General features: G+C 51.8%; 1 protein-coding gene across 1 annotated transcript in view; it reads left to right on the top strand.

The window, feature by feature from the left end:
- Nucleotides 1–17,403, top strand: part of LOC144590971 (sialic acid-binding Ig-like lectin 10) — a gene marked incomplete at its 5' end in the record, with an annotated part of 42,986 nt that extends 25,583 nt beyond the window's left edge. The window contains 4 exons of the mRNA XM_078395334.1: nucleotides 6,566–6,856; nucleotides 13,631–13,735; nucleotides 15,901–15,965; nucleotides 17,347–17,403. Of these exons, the coding sequence (XP_078251460.1) occupies nucleotides 6,566–6,856; nucleotides 13,631–13,735; nucleotides 15,901–15,965; nucleotides 17,347–17,403 (518 nt within the window). The remainder of the gene's footprint in view (nucleotides 1–6,565; nucleotides 6,857–13,630; nucleotides 13,736–15,900; nucleotides 15,966–17,346) is intronic.
- Nucleotides 17,404–20,091: the final 2,688 nt, after the last annotated feature.

Here is a 20,091-nt window from a genome sequence, read left to right as displayed (position 1 = left end):
GGCCTCCACTGCCTTCTGAGGCGGAAAATTCCACAGATTTACAACTCTCTGACTGAAAAGGATTTTCCTCATGACAGCCCTGCCATCCCGGGGATTAAACTGGTAAACCTACGCTGCGCTGCCTCAATATTGAGCAAGAATGTCCTTCCTCAAATTAGGAGACCAAAATTAGGAGACCAAATACATTTTGCAGTGTAGGAAAATAACTGCAGATGCTGGTACAAATCGAAGGTATCGCAAAATGCTGGAGTAACTCAGCAGGTCAGGCAGCATCTAGGAGAGATGGAATGGGTGACGTTTCGGGTCGAGACCGTTCTTCAGACTCATAGCTATGCCTCTGGTTTGGAGGAAGTGGGAGGAGTCAAAGGAGAAGTTGTTGAGGGTAAGAACCAGCTCTGCTCGGTGGAGGTGAGCGTTGGTAGATGGGGATTGGCTGGTTCTACAGTCGAGGAAGAAACGGAGGGCTTCGAGACCATCCTTGTGGGGGGTGGAAGTGTAGAGTGACTGGATATCCATGGTAAAGATGAGGGCGTGGGGGCCTGGGAACCGGAAGTTATCGAGGAGATGGAGAGCGTGTGAGGTGTCTTGGACGTAGGTGGGGAGGAATTTGACCAGGGGGGATAGGATGGAGTCGAGGTAGGTGGAAATAAGTTTGGTGGGACATGAACAGGCAGAAACAATGGGTCTGCCGGGACAGTTCTGTTTATGGAGGTAAAATTGGGCCGTGCGGGGCTGGGGAACGATAAGGTTGGAGCGCCGGAATTGATGAGGTCAGTGATGGTGTTGATGATTAAGGTCTGGTGCTCGTCGGTGGGGTCCAAGGATAAGTAGGAAGAGGTATCTGAGAGTTGTCGTCTGGCCTCGAGCACACCAGACTACCACAGCACCTCCCTTGTAAGTGGGTTTGATGACTAAGTCAGGGTGGTTGCAGAGTGAGTGGAGGGCTGAACGTTCAGGAGGGGAGAGGTTAGAGTGAGTTCCAAGGATAAGTAGGAGAAGGTGTCCGAGAATTGTCGGCCAAGGATAAGTAGGAGGAAGAAGGGTCTCGACCCGAAACGTCACCCATTCCCTCTCCTTGATGCTGCCTGACCTGCTGAAATACATTTTGCAGGGACATTAGTGGAGTCAGGGGGTACGGGGAGAGGGCAAGAACGGGGTACTGATTGTGGATGATCAGCCATGATCACATTGAATGGCGGTGCTGGCTCGAAGGGCCGAATGGCCTACTCCTGCACCAATTGTCTATCGTCTATTGTCTATTATTGTATGTGCCTCTCTCCCACACTCCACGTGTAAGATGAAGTGGATTAGCTAGGTTTAGACACAAAATGCTGGAGTAATTCAGCGGGACAGGCAGCATCTCTGGAGAGCAGGAATGGGCGACGTTTCTGGACAAGACCCTTCTTCAGACTGACATCAGGGGAGAGTGGGGTACAGAGATAAGTAAGTCCAAGGTGTGCACACGAGACGAGGAGATGGAGATTGAGGAAAATGGAGAATAGATCAAGATGGCAACGGAGCAAACAGATAAAAAGTGATCGAGGACAGTCAGACTGGTCGGAAAACTGGGAAGAGGGGAGGGGATGAAGAGAGAAGGAGAGGAGGGAAACTCTGCAGCGATCCTCTGTTCCGTCCACAGTTTATCAGCGTCTAACCTGACATGGGGGACATCTCGGTGTCACGCTGAACACAACACGTTCCAGCAACGAGCTGTAGATGGAGTTCCCTCGCGTGACACCGCGGCACGCTGGGATCTATCAGTGTGTGGCGGAGAATGAACACGGGACGGGAGAGGCATGTGACCCTCACTGTAGAATGGGGGTACACACACACTGACACGTCCCTCGAAACGTCATCAGGTCATAAGTGATAGGAGCAGTATTAGCTGGCCGAATGGTCGGGTTGCCAACTTCCTCAGTCCCAAATAAGGGACAAACCTTGACATCACGGCCCCCGCGCCCCTCGTGACCTCACCCAGCCAGTGGCCACGTGCACCCGCTCCACCAATGGCGGCCTTCCAGGCCTTGAGGTGGGTTGCTATGCAACCGCCATTAGGCGGCGCCCGGGCCTACAGTGTCTGGGCATATACTGTCCGGGACTACAGCGTCCGGGCCTACACAGTCCGGGCCTACAGCGTCCAGGCCTACAGTGCCGTCCGGGCCTAATACAGGACAAGGGCGGTCCCGTAAGGGACAAACCAATTTAGCTCAAATTACAGAATGTCCCAGTTAATACGGGACAGTTGGCAACCCTACCGAATGGCCAAGTCTACCCCGCCATTCAATCATGGCTGGTCTATCTCTCCCTCCTAACCCGATTCTCCTGCCTTCTCATAGAGAGCCATAAAGTCATAGTCATATAGAGTCATAGAGTGATACAGCGTGGAAACTGGCCCTTCAGCTCAACTTGCTTTCAACGACCTACGTGTCCCAGCTACATTAGTCCCACCTGCCCACGTTTAGCCCATATCCCTCCAAACCTGTCCCATCCATGTACCTGTCTGTTTCTTAAACGCTGGGATAGTCCCAGCCTCAACCACCTCCTCCGGCAGCTCGTTCCATACATCTACATCCTTTTGTGTGAAAATGTTACCCCTCAGATTCCTATTGAATCTTTGCCGCTTCACCTTGAACCCATGTCCTCTGGTCCTCGATTCCCCTACTCTGGGCAAGAGACTCTGTGCGTCTACCCAATCTATTCCCTTCATGATTTTGTACACCTCTATAAGATCGCCCCTCATCTTCCTGCGCACCAAGGAATAGAGTCCCAGCCTGCCCCAACCTCTCCCTGTAGCTCAGGCCCCTCGAGTCCTGGCAACATCCTCGTAAATCTTCTCTGTACTCTTTCCTGCTTGACGACACCTTTCCTCTATTTCCCCTCTCCCTTTCAAAGATGAGGAAAGTCAGATAAAATTATTTGAAGCATTGTGTGCAGTTCTGGTCACCCCGTTACAGGAAGGATGTGGCGAGGATACAGAATGTTGCCAGGATTAGAAAGTACTAGACCAAGTGGACCGGTTGGGCGCAAACCTCTTCTGCATTGGTGCAGCACCCTCTCCTCCCCCACTCCCACTCCCCCTTCCCCTCTCTCCCCTCCCCCTCCCTTCCTCCCTAGGAGATAGATTTAAACTTTAAAATGTGAATAACTTTAAAAATATAACACCGATTTCAATGAAACCTCTTCCATTAACACCAAAGGGACGAAGGTGAATAAGGTGGGCCTAAAATTGTTGTGCTATCGTGTACCGTTTTGGCTGTAGTTCAGGAACAAACAAACAAACAAACGAGAGTTTTGTTATATAGATTAGCAATAAGGAGTTTTAAGGGCGGCACAGTGGTGCAGCGGGTAGAGTTGCAGCCTCACAGCACCAGAGAGCCTGGTTCGATCCTGACCACGGGTGCTTGTCTGTACGGAGTTTGTAAGTTCACCCCATGACCTACGTGCGTTTGCTCCCGTTTCCTCCCACACTCCAAAGACGCACAGGTGTGCAGGCTAATTGGCTTGGTATATTTGTAAATCGTCCCTAATGTGTACAGAATTCTGTTCGTGTGCGGGGATCGCTGGTCGGCGCGGGCAAGTAGGCCAAAGGGCCTGTTTCCGTGCTGTCTCTAAACTAAACTAAAGAAGAGGTTGGAAAGTTTTGGATTGTTTTCCATTGATAGGTCATGTGATAGGAGCAGAATTTGGCCATTTGGCCCATCAAGTCTACTCCACCATTCAATCACGGCTGATCTATCTCTCCCTCCTAACCCCATTCTCCTGCTTTCTCCCCATAACCCCTGACACCCATACTAATCAAGAATCTATCTGTCTCTACCTATCCACTTGGCCTCCACAGCCATCTGTGGCAAAGAATTCCACAGATTCACCACCCAGTTGAGAGGCTGAGGGGAAACCTGATAGAAATATTATGTGCAGTTTTGGTCTCCTAATTTGAGAAAGGACATCCTTGCTATTAAGGCAGTGCAGCGTAGGTTCACCAGGTTAATCCCTGGGATGGCGGGACTGTCATATGAGGAAAGATTGGAAAGACTGGGCTTGTATTCACTGGAATTTAGGATAGAGGGGATCTTGTAGAAACATATAAAATTATAAAAGGACTGGACAAGCTAGATGCAGGAAAAATGTTCCCAATGTTGGGGGAGTCCAGAACCAGGGGCCACACAGTCCAAGAATAAAGGGGAGGCCATTTAAAACTGAGGTGAGAAAAAACTTTTTCACCCTGAGTTGTGAATTTGTGGAATTCTCTGCCACAGAAGGCAGTGGAGGCCGATTCACTGGATGGATTAAAAGAGAGTTAGATAGAGCCGGAGGGGCTTGCAGAATCAAGGGATATGGGGAGAAGGCAGGCACGGGCTACTGATAGTGGATGATCGGCCGTGATCACATTGAATGGCGGTGTTGGCTCGAAGGGTCAATTGGCTTTCTCCTGCACCTATTTTCTATGTTTCTAAATATGTAAAACTATGAGATGCATAGATAATTTATTCACAAAATGCTGGAGTAACTCAGCAGGTCAGGCAGCATCTCAGGAGAGAAGGAATGGGTGATGTTTCGGGTCGAGACCCTTCTTCAGACTGATGTCAGGGGGGCTGGACAAAGGAAGGATATAGGTGGAGACGGGAAGTTAGAGGGAACTGGGAAGGAGGGGGGGGGGGGAAGAAGAGAGAGGAACTATCTAAAGTTGGAGAAATCAATGTTCATACCGCTGGGCTGCAAGCTGCCCAAGCGAAATATGAGGTGCTGTTCCTCCAATTTCCGGTGGGCCTCACTATGGCACTGGAGGAGGCCCATGACAGAAAGGTCAGACTGGGAATGGGAGGGGGAGTTGAAGTGCTCAACCACCGGGAGATCAGGTTGGTTAAGGCGGACTGAACGAATGTGTTGAGCGAAACGATCGCCGAGCCTGCGTTTGGATTCGCCGATGTAAAGAAGTTGACATCTAGAGCAGCGGATACAATAGATGAGGTTGGAGAAGGTGCAGGTGAACCTCTGTCTCACCTGGAAAGACTGTTTGGGTCCTTGGATGGAGTTGAGGGGGGAGGTAAAGGGACAGGTGTTGCATCTCCTGCGGTTGCAGGGGAAAGTGCCCGGGGTTGGGGTGGTTTGGGTAGGAAGGGACGAGTGGACCAGGGAGTTACGGAGGGAATGGTCTCTGCGGAACGCAAAAAGGGGAGGGGATGGGAAGATATAGCCAGTGGTGGGGTCCCGTTGGAGGTGACGGAAATGTTGGAGGATGATTTGTTGGATACGCTGGCTGATGGGGTGGAAGGTGAGAATGAGGGGGATTCTGTCCTTGTTACGAATGGGGGGAGGGGGAGCAAGAGCGGAGCTGCGGGATATAGAAGAGACCCTAGTGAGAGCCTCATCTATAATGGAAGAGGGGAAGCCCCGTTTCCTGAAGAATGAGGACATCTCTGATGCCCTAGTGTGAAACACCTCATCCCGGGCGCAGATGCAGAATAGATGGAGGAATTGGGAGTAGGGGATAGACCTTTTGCAGGAGACCGGGTGGGATGAAGTGTAGTCCAGATAGCTGTGCGAGTCAGTGGGTTTGTAGTAGATGTCAGTGTCAGGGTTGTTGCGGAGTGAGTGGAGGGCTGCACGTTCAGGAGGGGAGAGGTTAGAGTTAGTCAGGGGAGTGGAGAATTTGAGGCGGTTAATGTCACGCCGGCAGTTGGAGATGAAAAGTTCTAGTGAGGGTAGTTGGCCAACCGGGGGGATGCATAGAGAAGGTAGACGGTCAGAATCTTTATCACATGGTGAAAATGTCAAGATTGAGTGGGCATAGCTTGAAGGTGAAAGGGAAAAATCGTAAAGGAAATGTGTGGGGCGACTTTTACAATACGATACGATATGATAGAACTTTATTTATCCCAGGAGGGAAATTGATCGGCCAACAGTCATAAAAACACAAAATACACAACATACATCTATATACTAAAACTCAAAACACAAAATACATGAAACCTAAAATTAAAGTGACTGGTGGAAAGGCTTGGGGGGATGTGCAAAGATTACATGAGAGACAATAGACAATAGGTGCAGGAGGAGGCCATTCAACCCTTTGAGCCAGCACCGCCATTCAATGTGATCATGGCTGATCATCTAAAATCAGTAACCCGTACCTGCCTTCTCCCCATATCTCTTGACCAGGGTGGTGGGTGGATGGAGCAAGCTGCCGGAGGAGGTAGTTGAGGCTGGGACTATCCCATCGTTTAAGAAACAGTTGGACAGGTACATGGATAGGACAGGTTTGGAGGGTTATGGGCCAAGCGCAGGCAAGTGGGACCAATGTAGCTGGGACATTGTTGTTCAGTGTGGGCAACCTGGGCCGACGGGCCTGATTCCACACTGTATCACTACCCGAAGCGCTAAATCTAACTCTCTTGAATACATCCAGTCAATCGTCCTCCGCTGCCTTCTGTCGCAGAGAATTCCACAGATTCACAACTCTGGGTAAAAACGTTTCTCCTCATCTCAGTCCTAAATGGCCGACCCCTTATGATGATGATAATAATTCCACAGATTCACACTCTCTCGTGTCTTGTTCCTCCCTCCCCAGATGGGCCGGTGATTTTGCCGGATTCGGGGTGCTCCCGCACACCTGAGAGCGTCACCTGTGTGTGTGCGGCCTGGTGCAACCCACCCGGAGAGCTCACCTGGCGCCTGCCCCAGGCCAACTTCAGCGGGAACCAGACCTTCGGACATTTCCAAACCTGGCAGGTGGCAGGCGGGCACCTGGTGAACAGCACCCTCACCCTGAGAGGGCGCGAGGGAGTGGACGTGACGGCCTTGTGTACTGTCCGGAGCCGGCACGGCGAAGCCATGTTAATGGTGTACCTGTCGATGGAAAGTGAGCACACCTCTGGCGGGAGGGATGTCATCAGGGGTTGCCAACTGTCTCACTCCTAAATACAGGACGAAAGGTGACGACACCACCACGCGCCCCACGTGACCTCACCCAACCAGCGGCCACGTGCTCCCGCTCCAACAATGGCGGCCGCCCGTGCCGGGAGGCGGGTTGCTATGCAACCTTCGTCAAGCGGGGCCCGCACCTCCGGGCCTGCACTGTCTGGGTGTAGAGTGTCCCCGCCTACACTGTCCGGGCCTGCAATGTCCGGGCCTACAGTGTTCGGGCTACAGCGCCCCCTGGGCCTAATACGGGACAATGACGGTCCCCTATGGGACAAACCAATTTAGCCCAATATACGGGATGTCCCGGCTAATACGGGACAGTTGGCAACCTTAGAAGTCATAGTCATTGTCATAGTGTGTTGGAAACAACCTTAGTTGTTAAGGAAACAACCTAGTTTAAATCGAAGGTAGACCCAAAATGCTTGAGTAACTCAGCGGGACAGGCAGCATAGAAACATAGACAATAGGTGCAGGAGGGGTCCACTTGGCCCTTCAAGCCAGCAGCGCCATTCATTATGATCATGGCTGATCATCCACAATCAGTAACCTGTGCCTGCCTTCTCCCCATATCCCTTGATTCCACTAACCCCGAGAGCTCTATCTAACTCTTTTAAATTCATCCAGTGAATTGGCCTCCACTGCCCTCTGTGCCAGAGAATTCCACAAATTCACAACTCGGGGTGAAAAAGTTCTTTCTCATATCAGTTTTAAATGGCCTCCCCTTTTTACTTAGACAGTGGCCCCTGGTTCTGGACTCCCCCAACATTGGGAACATTTTTCTAACATCTAGTTTGTCCAGCCCTTTTATATTAATGTTATACCTTTCTATAAGATCCCCTCTCATCCTTTTAAATCCCAGTGAATACAAGCCCAGTCTTTCCAATCTTTCCTCATATGACATTCCTGCCACCCCGGGGATTAACCTGGTGAACCTACGCTGCACTGTCTCAACAGCAAGGATGTCCTTCCTCAAATTAGGAGACCAAAACTGCGCACAGTACTCCAGGTGTGGTCTCACCAGGGCCCTGTACAACCGCAGAAGGACCTCTTTGCTCCTGTACTCAAATCCTCTCGTTATGAAGACCAACATGCCATTAGCTTTCTTCACTTCCGGACCATTCTTCAGACTGATCAGTCTGAAGAAGGGTGTTGTCCCGAAACGTCACCCATTCCTTCTCTCCAGAGATGCTGCCTGTCCCGCTGAGTTACTCCAGCATTTTGTGTCTGCCATAGTCATAGTCATCAAGTCATACAGTGTGGAAACAGGCTCTTCGGCCCGACTTGTCCACACTGGTCAACATGTCCCATCTACACTAGTCCAACTTGCCTGCATTTGGCCCATATCCCTCCAAACCTGTCCTGTCCATGTACCTGTCTATTTCTCGAGTGCTGGCAACATACTCGTGAATCTTCTCTGCCCTCTTTCCAGCTTAACGACGTCCTTCTGAAAGCAGGGTGACTAAAACTGAATGCAATACTCCAAATGCGGCCTCACCACCGTCTTGCACAACAACTAGTTTCTCACCTCTGCGGCACCATTGTCATCGAGTCACATAGCATGCAAGCAGGCTGATACCCCTCTACACATGTCCTCTCATAGTGTCAGAGTGATACAGTGTGGAAACAGGCTCTTCCTCCCAACTTGCCCGCACCGGCCAACATGCCCCATCTACACTAGTCCCACCTGCCCACACCGGCCAACATGCCCCATTTACACTAGTCCCACCTGCCCACACTGGCCAACATGCCCCATCTACACTAGTCCCACCTGCCCACACCGACCAACATGCCCCATCAACACTAGTCCCACCTGCCCGCACCGACCAACATGCCCCATCTACACTAGTCCCACCTCCCCACACCGGCCAACATGCCCCATCAACACTAGTCCCACCTGCCCACACTGGCCAACATGCCCCATCAACACTAGTCCCACCTGCCCACACCGGCCAACATGCCCCAGCTACACTAGTCCCACCTGCCCGCACTGGCCAACATGCCCCATCTACACTAGTCCCACCTGCCCACACCGACCAACATGCCCCAGCTACACTAGTCCCACCTGCCCACACCGACCAACATGCCCCAGCTACCCCCAGCTACACTAGTCCCACCTGCCCACACCGGCCAACATGCCCCAGCTACACTAGTCCCATCTGCCTGCGTTTGGCCCATATCCCTCCAAACCTGCCCTATCCATGTACCTGTCTAACTGTTTCGGAAATATTGGGATAGTCCCAGCCTCATCTACCTCCTCCAGCAGCTCATTCCATACACCTACCACCCTCTGTGTGAAAAAGTTACCCCTCAGGTTCCTATTAAATCTTTTACCCCTCACCTTAAACCTATGTTCTCTGGTCCTCGATTCCCCTACTCTGGGCAAGAGACTCTACCCGATCTAATCTTCTCATGATTTTATACACCACTACAAGACCACGTTACAGTTTAGTTTATTGTCATGTGTACTGAGGTACAGTGAAAAGTTTTTGTTGCGTGCTAACCAGTCAGTGGAAAGGCTACACATGATTACAATCGAGCCATTTACAGTGTTTAGCCACATGTTAAGGGAATAATGTTTAGTGCAAGGTAAAGCCAGCAAAGTCCGGTCAAGGATAGACCGAGGGTCAGCAATAAGGAAAAGCGTAGTTCAGCACTGCTCTCTGGTTGTGGTAGGATGGTTCAAAGTGTAACTGTGGTTAGTTTAGTTCACTTGAGTTTATTGTCACGTGTACCCGAGATACGGTGAAAAGCTTTTGTCGTATGCTAACCGCAAGAAATTGCAGAGAGTTGTGGACACAGCCCAGACCATCACACAAACCAACCTCCCTTCCGTCGATTCCGTCTACACCTCATGCTGCCTCGGCAAGGCCAGCAGCCCAGACTGTCACGCACGCACAAACAAACAAACCGTCGCTCCCCTTCCACCGCCCCCGTCTACACCTCACGCTGCCTCGGCAAGGCCAGCAGCGTAATCAAGGACCAGTCTCACCCCCGGTCACCCCCTCTCCTCCCCTCTCCCATCGGGGCAAGAGGTACAGAAGTGTGGAGACGCATACCTCCAGATTCAGGGGCAGTTTCTTTCCGGCTGTTATCAGGCATCTGAACCATCCTCCCACAACCAGAGAGTGGTCCTGACCTCCTATCTACCTGATTGGTCAAGATCAAGATCAAAGTCAAAGATCAAAGTCAACTTTATTGTCAATTTTCAGTTAGTTTACACAGACAGAAAATCGAAATACCGTTTCCCACATTCCCGAGGAATAAAGTGCATTAAATTAAGTTAAAATTAAAAAGGCACAGCAAACAACAATCAATATGAAATATAGTCACTTCAATGAAAAAAAAGATGAAGTTGAATATATTACAATAAAAAATAATGAACAGTAGTGCAAAGCCTGTCCATAGCAGCGTTAAAAAAAGTGTCTGGTGCTGGATGTGCGTGTGTGTGGGGTGTTAAAGTCCAGGTCCAATGGGGGCAGGGGAGAGAGGAGGGAGGGAGGGGAGAGAGTTCAGCATCCTGACAGCCTGGTGGAACAAACTGTTCTTTAGTCGGGTGGTGCTCGACCTCAGGTTGCGAAACCTTCTCCCTGAAGGCAGGAGGGTGAAGAGGCTATTGGAGGGGTGGGAGGGGTCACCCACAATGCTCAATGCTTTGCGGGTGAGGCGGGTGGTGTAAAGGACCAGGAGTGTTGGGAGTGAGGCGCCAGTGATCCTCTCAGCAGTGTTCACTATGCGCTGCAGGGTCTTACGGCTGGAGGCTGTGCAGCTGCCGAACCACACAGTGATGCAGCTGCTGAGGATACTCTCAATGGCGCCTCAGTAAAAAGTGTACATGATGGGTGTGGGGGCTCCCGCTCTCTTCAGTTTGCGGAGGAAGTAGAGGCGCTGCTGGGCTTTCTTGGTGATGGACGTGGTGTTGTTGCTCCAGGAGAGATCCTCGGTGATGTTCACCCCCAGGAATTTGGTGCTGCTCACCTGCTCCACAGCAGCACCATTGATGGTCAGTGGGTGGGGGTGTTGGGTGTGCATTCTCCTGAAGTCGACAACAATCTCCTTTGTTTTCTCCACATTCAGGAAGAGATTGTTGTCTGTGCACCACGCGGCCAGCTGGTCCACCTCCTTCCTGTAGTGGGTCTCGTCGTTGTTGCTGATGAGACCCACCACTGTTGTGTCATCCGCAAACTTGACGAAGTGGTTGGAGCTGTGGGTGGGTGTGCAGTCGTGGGTCAGCAAGGTGAAGAGCAGGGGGCTTAGCACACATCCTTGTGGGGCCCCCGTACTCAACGTGATGGTGTCCGATGTGTTGCTGCCGACCCGTACAGACTGGGGTCTGGCAGTGAGGAAGTCCAGCAGCCAGTTGCAGAGAAGGGGGCTGAGGCCCAGATTTGTTAGTTTACAAACCAGCTGCCGGGGGATGATGGTGTTGAATGCTGAGCTAAAGTCTATGAACAGCATCCTAACATATGAGTTTTTAGTGTCCAAGTGGGTGAGGGCTGGGTGTAGAGCAGAGGAGATGGCATCCTCAGTGGACCGCTTAGCTCGATATGCAAACTGAAACGGGTCCAGGGAGGGGGGGCGGTTGGATCTGATCTGCTTCATGACCAGTCTCTCGAAGCACTTCATGATGGTTGAAGTCAGCGCTACAGGGCGGTAGTCGTTGAAGCAGGATGGAGAAGACTTCTTGGGCACAGGTATGATGGTGGTTTCTTTGAAGCACGAGGGAACAACAGCCTGGCTCAGGGAGATGTTGAAGATGTTTGTGAGGACATCTGTGAGCTCAGCTGCGCAGAGCTGGAGTAACTCAGTGGGGCAGGCAGCATCTCTAGAGAAGGAATAGGTGACTTTTCAGATCGAGACCCTTCTTCAGACTGAAAGTCACAGGGAAGGGAAACTAGAGATATAGACGATGATGTGGAGAGATAAAGAACAATGAATGAAAGATATGCAAAAAAGCAACGATGAGTTAGATAGAGCTCTGGAGGCTAGCAGAATCAAGGGATATGGGGAGAAGTTGGGCACATGTTACTGATTGTGGATGATCTGCCATGATCACAATGAATGGCGGTGCTGGCTCAAAGGGCCAAATGGCCTGCTCCTGCACCTATTTTCTTTGTTTCTATGTTTCTATAAAGGAACAGCAGGCAGTGAAGAAAGCTAATGGCATGCTGGCCTTCATAACGAGAGAATTTCAGTATAGGTTCTTCTGCAGTTGTATAGGGCCCTGGTAAGACCGGACCTGGAGTATTGTGTACAACTTTGGTATCCTAATTTCAGGAAGGACATCCTTGTAATTGAGACAGTGCAGCGTAGGTTCACGAGATTGATCCCTGGGATGGCGGGACTGTCATATGAGGAAAGATTGAAAAGACTAGGCTTGTATTCACTGGAGTTTAGAAGGATGAGAGGGGACCTTATAGAGACATAAAATTATAAAATGACTGCACAAGCTAGATGCAGGAAAAATGTTCCCAATGTTGGGATCCAGAACCCGGGGCCACTGTCTTAGAATAAAGGGGAGGCCATTTAAAACTGAGGTGAGAAGGAACCGTTTCACCCAGAGAGTTGTAAATTTGTGGAATTCTCTGCCACAGAGGGCAGTGGAGGCCAAATCACTGGATGGATTTAAGAGAGAGTTAGATAGAGCTCTGGGGGCTAGTGGAATCAAAGGATATGGGGAGAAGTTGGGCACATGTTACTGATTGTGGATGATCAGCCATGATCACAACGAATGGCGAGCTGGCTTGAAAGGCTGAATGGCCTCCTCCTGCACCTATTTTTATGTTTCTATGTTCTAGGCCATTGTTAGTTGTTTGTTGGGTGAAAATGAGAAGCTTGTGCGACATGGGTGGGAGAGGGATAGAGAGAGAGAGGGAATGCCGGGGCTACCTGAGGTGAGAGAAATCAATATTCATACCACTGGGCTGTACGCTGCCCAAGTGAAATTATGAGATGCTGATCCTCCAATTTGCATTTTGCCTGTTCAGTTGTAGTCACCCTGCTACAGGAAAGACATCATTAAGCTGGAAAGAGAGCAGAGAAGATTTTCTCTGGAGCACAGGAGACTGAGGGGTGGGTGATCTTAGAGAGGAGAATTAGGATAGGGTGATCGAGAACTAGAAGGTAGAAGGGAATAAATTAATAGGAACCTGAGGGGCAACTTTTTAACAGAAAGGGTGGTTGGTATCTGGGAACGAACTGCCAGAGGATGTAGTTAAAGTTGATACAATAACAACATTTGGACAGATATATGGATAGGAGAGGTTCAGAGATAAATGGACCAAATGGGACTTGCTTAGATGAGATGGGCCGTGCTGTGCCACTGCACGACTCTGAAACAATGAAGGGTTAGGATGGAATGGATGTGGGTGGAGTGTGGGGAAGTGCAGAACTGGAGGCCATCAGCAGTAAACAGCCGTTGGGACCTCAGAGGGAAATGGCTTTGCTCAGGGAGAGGTGAGTGGTGGACTCACTGCTCTCGGTGCGGGTTGAGGGCACAGTAGAAGTAGAATTAGAGGGAGGTGGGACATTCTGAGAGATGAGGAGAGTAGGGACAGCAGGCCAAGATGGGCCGAATGGCCTGTTATGTAATTCCAGTGTAATCCAGTGGAGAGCTGCATGCTGGAGAATCTCTTTCCCTGCTTGGTCTGGGGTTAAGTTGTGGTGTCTGTGTCTCGGAGCTGGGCTTTCACCGACTCCTTTCTCCACCCCTCAGTATGTGGCTGTGACAGGACTGGGAAATACGTCATGGCCGTGATTGTTCTTGCCGTCGTCATCACCGCCGCAATCTTCTGGGCAGCGCGATGTCGCGGCAAACGAGGTCAGAGACGATCTGGAAAATGTCCGAATGTCTTCACTGGCATTTACTCATGAGAGAGAGAGAGAGAGAGAGGGAGGGGAGGTACCCACTGCGTCAGCCTGAAATCAGGGCCCTCTCCAACTAGGGGTGCCAACTATCTCACTCCCAAATAAGGGACAAGGTGACGTCACCGCCCCGCGCCACGCGTGACCTCACCCAGCCAGTGGCCACGTGCTCCCGCTCCATCAATAGCGGCCGTCCGTGACGGAAGGCGGGTTGCTATGGAACCATCGTTAGGTGGCGCCTGGGCCTCCGGACCTACACTGTCCGGACCTACACTGTCCGGACCTATAGCGGCCCAGGCGCCTACACTGTCCGGGGCTACACTGTCCGGACCTACACTGTCCAGACCTATAGCGGCCCAGGCGCCTACACTGTCCGGGCCTACACTGTCCAGGCATACAGTGTCCGGGCCTACACTGTCCAGGCATACAGTGTCCGGGCCTACAGCGTCCGGGCCTACAGCGTCCGGGCCTACAGTTTCCGGGCCTACAGCGCCCCCCGGTCCTAACACGGGACAAGGGCGGTCCCGTACGGGACAAACCAATTTTGCCCAAAATACGGGATGTCCCTGCTAATACAGGACAGTTGGCAACCCTACACATAACCCCCCTCCCCATTGCTACCACTGTGTTTGGAAGAGGGGCAGCACAGATTGCCCAAGTATCCTGGAGCTGATATTTATACCTCATCCACATCAGCATAAACAACATCATCCGGGAACAATCTCAGTGCTGCCCACAATCCCATTCACTCTCATTGTCCACAAGCCCCATGGGCACAAACCCATCCCCATTCACTCCACACTCCCCATGGTAACAAACCCATTCCCATTCACTCCACACTCCCCATGGTAACAAACCCATCCCCATTCACTCCACACTCCCCAAGGTAACAAACCCATCCCCATTCACCCCACACTCCCCATGGTAACAAACCCATCCCCATTCACTCCACACTTCCCACAAACGCAAACCCATCCCCATTCCCTCCCTCCACACTCCCCATGGACACAAACCCCTCCCCATTCACTCCCCACTCCCCATGGACTGAAAATGCCACCCCATTCCCTCTCACTATCCACACTCCCAAGGGACCCATCTCCTCCCCATTCCCTCCCACTACACTGCACATGGACTGAAACTCTCTCCCGCTCCCCACACTCCCAATGGACCCAACCTCCTTCCCATTCCCTCCCACCACCCACAACTTCCCATTCTCTCCCTCTGCCCACACACTCCACAGACCCGAACCCTTCTCTATTCCCTCCCCCACACTCCCCAAGCACCGGCGGTCACGGTGGCTTAGCGGTAGAGTTGCTGCCTTACAGCGAATGCAGCGCCGGAGACCCGGGTTCAATCCCAACTGTAGGTACTCTCTGTGCGGAGTTTGTACGTTCTCCCCGTGACCTGCGTGGGTTCGCTCCGTGATCTTCGGTTTCTTCCCACACTCCAAAGACGTGCAGGTTTGTGGGTAAATTGGTTTGGTAAATGTAAAAATTTGTCACTAGTGTGTATAGGATAGTGTTAATGTGTGGGGATCGCTGGTCGTTAATGGACCCGATGGGCCGAAGGGCCTGTTTCTGCGCTGTATCTCTAAACTAAACCCAAACTCCTCCCCAAACTCTAGCCACTGCTCATCAAACCAAACTCATCAGGAATTTTCTCACTCTGAATAATTACAGTGGGAGAAAAGGTGAATTCGGTCATGTGATAGGAGTAGAAATAGGCCATTTGGCCCATCAAGTCTACTCTGCCATTCAATCATGGCTGATCTATCCCTCCTAACCCCATTTTCCTGCCTTCTCCCCGTAACCTCTGACACCCGCACTGATCAATGGGAAGAGACATGGAAAGGAGGAGAAATAGGGAAATGGAAGGTGTGTGTCAGAGAATTAATGTGGGAGGGAGGGAGGGGATGAGGGAGGGAGGGAGGGAGGGAGGGATTGAGGCGCGATGGTGTGAAAGAGGTTGAATGAGGAAGATGGATACGGGGAAAGAATAATGAAAAGAATGAGGAAGAGTGAGAGGGAGAGAGAAGGATGAATGAAGGAATTCCAGAAGAAAGAGAGATCGGAGACAGGCAAAGAGGAAAGTGAGCGGTCTGAATGAAATTTTGTCTTCCAGAAAGTTCCGTGGCGCAGCCGAAGGAGCAGAAAGTTGAAGATGGGCCGGTGGAGTCGCCCTATCAGGTTGGCACTGTTGTGGCAAAGAGGCAGGTCGGCGTTTGTCTCCTTGTTGTCCCTCCACACCAGCACTGCCCCTCAGATACTAACTCCATGACCGCGGCCATCTGCACCTCACGCTGCCTCGGCAAGGCCAGCAGCATAATCAAGGACCAGTCTCACCCCGGCCACTCCCTCTTCTCCCCTCTCCCATCAGGCAAGAGGTACAGAAGTGTGAAAACGCACACCTCCAGATTCAGGGACAGTTTCTTCCCGGCTGTTATCAGGCAACTGAACCATCCCACCACAACCAGAGAGCAGTGCTGAACTACTATCTACCTCATTGGTGACCCTCGGAGTATCCTTGCTGGCTTTACCTTGCACTAAACGTTATTCCCTTATCATGCGTCTATACACAGTAAATGGCTCGATTGTCATCATGCATTGTCTTTCCGCTGACTGGTTAGCACGAAACAAAAGCCTTTCACCGTACCTCAGTACTCGTGACAATAAACTAAACTGAACTAAATTCTCTCCCCCCTCCCAGTGTCGGGCACCAACCACCTCCCCCACTCCTGCCCACCGAACCCACGCCTCCCAAATCACCGTCCCCACCCCCCCGTCACCGTCTGCCCCAGGATACTGACCCCCGCACCCACCACCACCACACTGAATCCTTACGTCACATCCCACTCTGCCCACTGAGACTGGCCCACGGTGTTCATAAGTGATGGGAGCAGAATTAGTCCATTCGGCCCATCAAGTCCACTCTGCCGTTCAGTCATGGCTGATCTATGTCTCACTCCTAACCCCATTCTCCTGCCTTCTCCCCGTAACCCCTGACACCCGCACTAGTCAAGAAATAATTTATTATGTCCACTTACTTGGCCTCCACAGCCGTCTGAGGCAATTATTCCCACAGATTCACCACCCTCTGACAAAAGAAATTCCTCCTCATCTCGTTCCTGAAGGAACGTCCTTTAATTTTGAGGCTGTGGCCTCTGGTCCCAGACTCCCCCACTAGTGGAAACATCCTCGTACCCCACTCCCCCGCTCCGTCCCGTTCCACGTACTGAACATCACCAACCCTGTCCCTGCCCCACTCCCCCGCAGCTAGAACATTATCCTGTGCCTCCACACCCCAACATTCACTCCTCTGTAAACCTCCCCCCCCCCTTAGCTCAGTGAAAGTCCATCCACCCCCAGACTGTGTAACCAACTCTGTCCCCTACACCCCTCCCTGTCTCTGTAACCCCCTCCCCTCCGGCCCCTACACCCCTCCCTGTCTCTGTAACCCCCTCCCCTCCGGCCCCTACACCCCTCCCTGTCTCTGTAACCCCTTCCCCTCCGTCCCCGACACCGTGGGCTGTTTATTCTGTTCCTGTAACCGGTGTTTCTCTCCTCACAGGAGCTGCTTCTCGGCGAGCGGGATCTGTACAGCGACCTCAACCTCAGACACAAATGAGCCGCTGCTCAACCCCTCTCAGTGTGTACCCTGCCTCCGCCCACTTTTTCTGTTGTTTCTCTCTGCCCATCTCTCTCTCTCTCTCGATTTATTCACAAAATGCTGGAGTAACTCAGCAGGTCAGGCAGCATCTCGGGAGAGAAGGAATGGGTGACGTTTCGGGTCGAGACCCTTCTTCAGTCTGAAGAAGGGTCTCGACCCGAAACGTCACCCATTCCTTCTCTCCCGAGATGCTGCCTGACCTGCTGAGTTACTCCAGCATTTTGTGAATAAATCGATTTGTACCAGCATCTGCAGTTATTTTCTTATATCTCTCTCTCTCTCTCTGTCTCTCTCTCTCTCTCTTCCCTCACTTTCTCCAACCAACCTCCCTTCCATTGACTTAAGGAGACGAACAGGGAAAGTTTTCTTTACACAGAGAGTGGGTGTCCAGAACGTGCTGTCAGGGGGGCATGGTGACGCAGCGGTAGAGTCGCTGCCTTACAGCGAATGCAGCGCCGGAGACCCGGCTTCGATCACAACTAAGGGGGCTGTCTGTATGGAGTTTGTACGTTCTCCCCGTGACCTGTGTAGGTTCTCTCCGGTTTACTCCGACACTCCAAAGACGTACAGGTTTGTAGGTTAATTGCTTGGTAAATGTAAAAAGTGTCCCTAGCGTGTGTATGATAGTGTTAGTGTGTGGGGATCGCTGGTCGGCGCGAACTCGGTGGGCCGAAGGGCCTGTTTCTGCGCTGTATCTATAAACTAAATTAAGCTAAAAGGTGGTGGTGGAAGCAGACACCAGTAGTGACATTTAAGAAGCTTTTTACGTGGATATGGAGGGATACGAGTTGTTCAGGTAGAGATTAGTTTAACTTGGTATCATGTTCAGCACGGGCATTGTGGGCCAAAGGGCCTGTTCCTGTGCGGCACTGTTTTACGTTCTATGAGTGCATGCGTCTCCACAGACGCTGCCTGACCCGCTGAGAGTTGCAGCATTTAGTGTTTTTATTTCAGATTTCCAGAGTCTGCAGTTTGTTGATGTCTGATTTGCATCTTATTCAGAGTTTAATCCCCAGCTGGGCTACACAAGTGGCCCACAGACCGTACCCCATCCAGCAGCGCTCCCTGTTCACACACGGGACGCCAGCCAACACCGCAGAGCCTCAGTGACCCAGATACTGACCCGTCAGGGTGACCGAGAAATCCGTGCCGGGTTATCGCAGTTTCACTGTGAGTGGGAGGGGAAAGGGGCAAGTCAAGAATTTAGGGCCAGAATGATCTGCAAAGTGGCACAGAGTCAGAGAGCATCGTTACTGCTCCCTCCCCGTCTTCCCCCTCTCCCCCGTGTACTGTCACTCCCACTCCCCCTCTCTCTGTGCACTGTTACCCCCACTCGCCCTGTTCTGTTACTCTCACTCCCCCTCTCCCCCTGTACTGTTATTGTGGGAAGAACTGACCTGTTGTGTCTTGTGATGAACATGGGCAGCACGGTACTGTGGGAATAGAGCGGCACGGTGGCTCGGCGGTAGAGTTGCTGCCTCACAGCTTACTTCTGCGGTGAGGAAGAGACCGTGTACCATTTGTACTTACGGTGTGAGAGGTTGCAGCCCGTGTTCGAGTGTCTAAAGGGGCTGCTCCCCAAGTTTTGGCTCCATTTTAGTCCTGTGCTCCTGATTTTTGGGCACCCGGTACAGAGGGGGGGAGGGTCGGGAGGGACGGTAGGGTCTCCCTGTCGGTCTGCACCTGGGCCTGGCCAAGATGGCCATTTGCGGGTCCAGGCAGCGGGTAGTCGACGGCCGCACCGGGGTCGACTGCCTGCCCCTCTTCCGCGCCATCGTCCGTGCCCGCGTGTCCATGGAGAGGGAACACCTGGTGTCCATGGGGCCACTGGAGGCTTTCCGTGAACGCTGGTCGCCAAGGGACGTCGAGTGTATTATTGATAAAGTTGGCGATGTATTAGTTTGATGTTTGTTTGTTTGTAAACTGCCAATATCGGCAGCCTTTGATCGTGTTACCCTTTTGTATGTTTGTTTTGTTTTCTGAATAAAAGCTTTCGTATATATTTTTAAAAAGAGACCCGGGTTTGATCCTGACTACGGGTGCTGTCTGTGCGGGGTTTATACGCTAACTCCGTGACCGCGTGGGTTTTCTCCGGGTGCTCCGGTTTCCTCCCACACTCCAAAAACGTGCAGGTTTGTAGGTTAATTGGCTGCAGTAAATTGTCCCTCATGGTGTAGGATAGTGCTTGTGTGTGGGGTGATACATGGTGATCCCTGGTCCCTGCCTCAACTACCTCCTCTGGCAGCTTGTTCCATCCGTGGGCTGAATGGCCTAATTCTGCTCCTATCACTTATGACCTTTGTCAGCTTGACGGCAGCTGAATCCAATCCCCTCCATTAGAGTCGGAAGACAGGTCCCGACCCCAACCGTCGTCTATCCATGTCCCCCACAGATGCTGCCTGACCCGCTGAGTTACTCCAACGCTGTGTATTTTATTTGTAATCCAGCATCTGCAGTTCCTTGTGTCTCCGCTCCATTTCCTGACGCTGCCCTCGCCCTTCCTCCCGCCCGCACTCACCGGGGTCCCACACACACACACACACGCACTCGTCGCCTAAAGCGGGAACCTCACGGCGGCCGGAGGAGCAGGGACCATGTCACAAGAGCATCGGACACAGACTGGGGAAACAGCTTGTATGAGCCGCG

The sequence above is a fragment of the Rhinoraja longicauda genome, unplaced genomic scaffold, assembly GCF_053455715.1.
Source record: "Rhinoraja longicauda isolate Sanriku21f unplaced genomic scaffold, sRhiLon1.1 Scf000439, whole genome shotgun sequence".
Classification (NCBI taxonomy): domain Eukaryota; kingdom Metazoa; phylum Chordata; class Chondrichthyes; order Rajiformes; family Arhynchobatidae; genus Rhinoraja; species Rhinoraja longicauda.
This window is presented reverse-complemented; position numbering and strand designations above follow the sequence as displayed.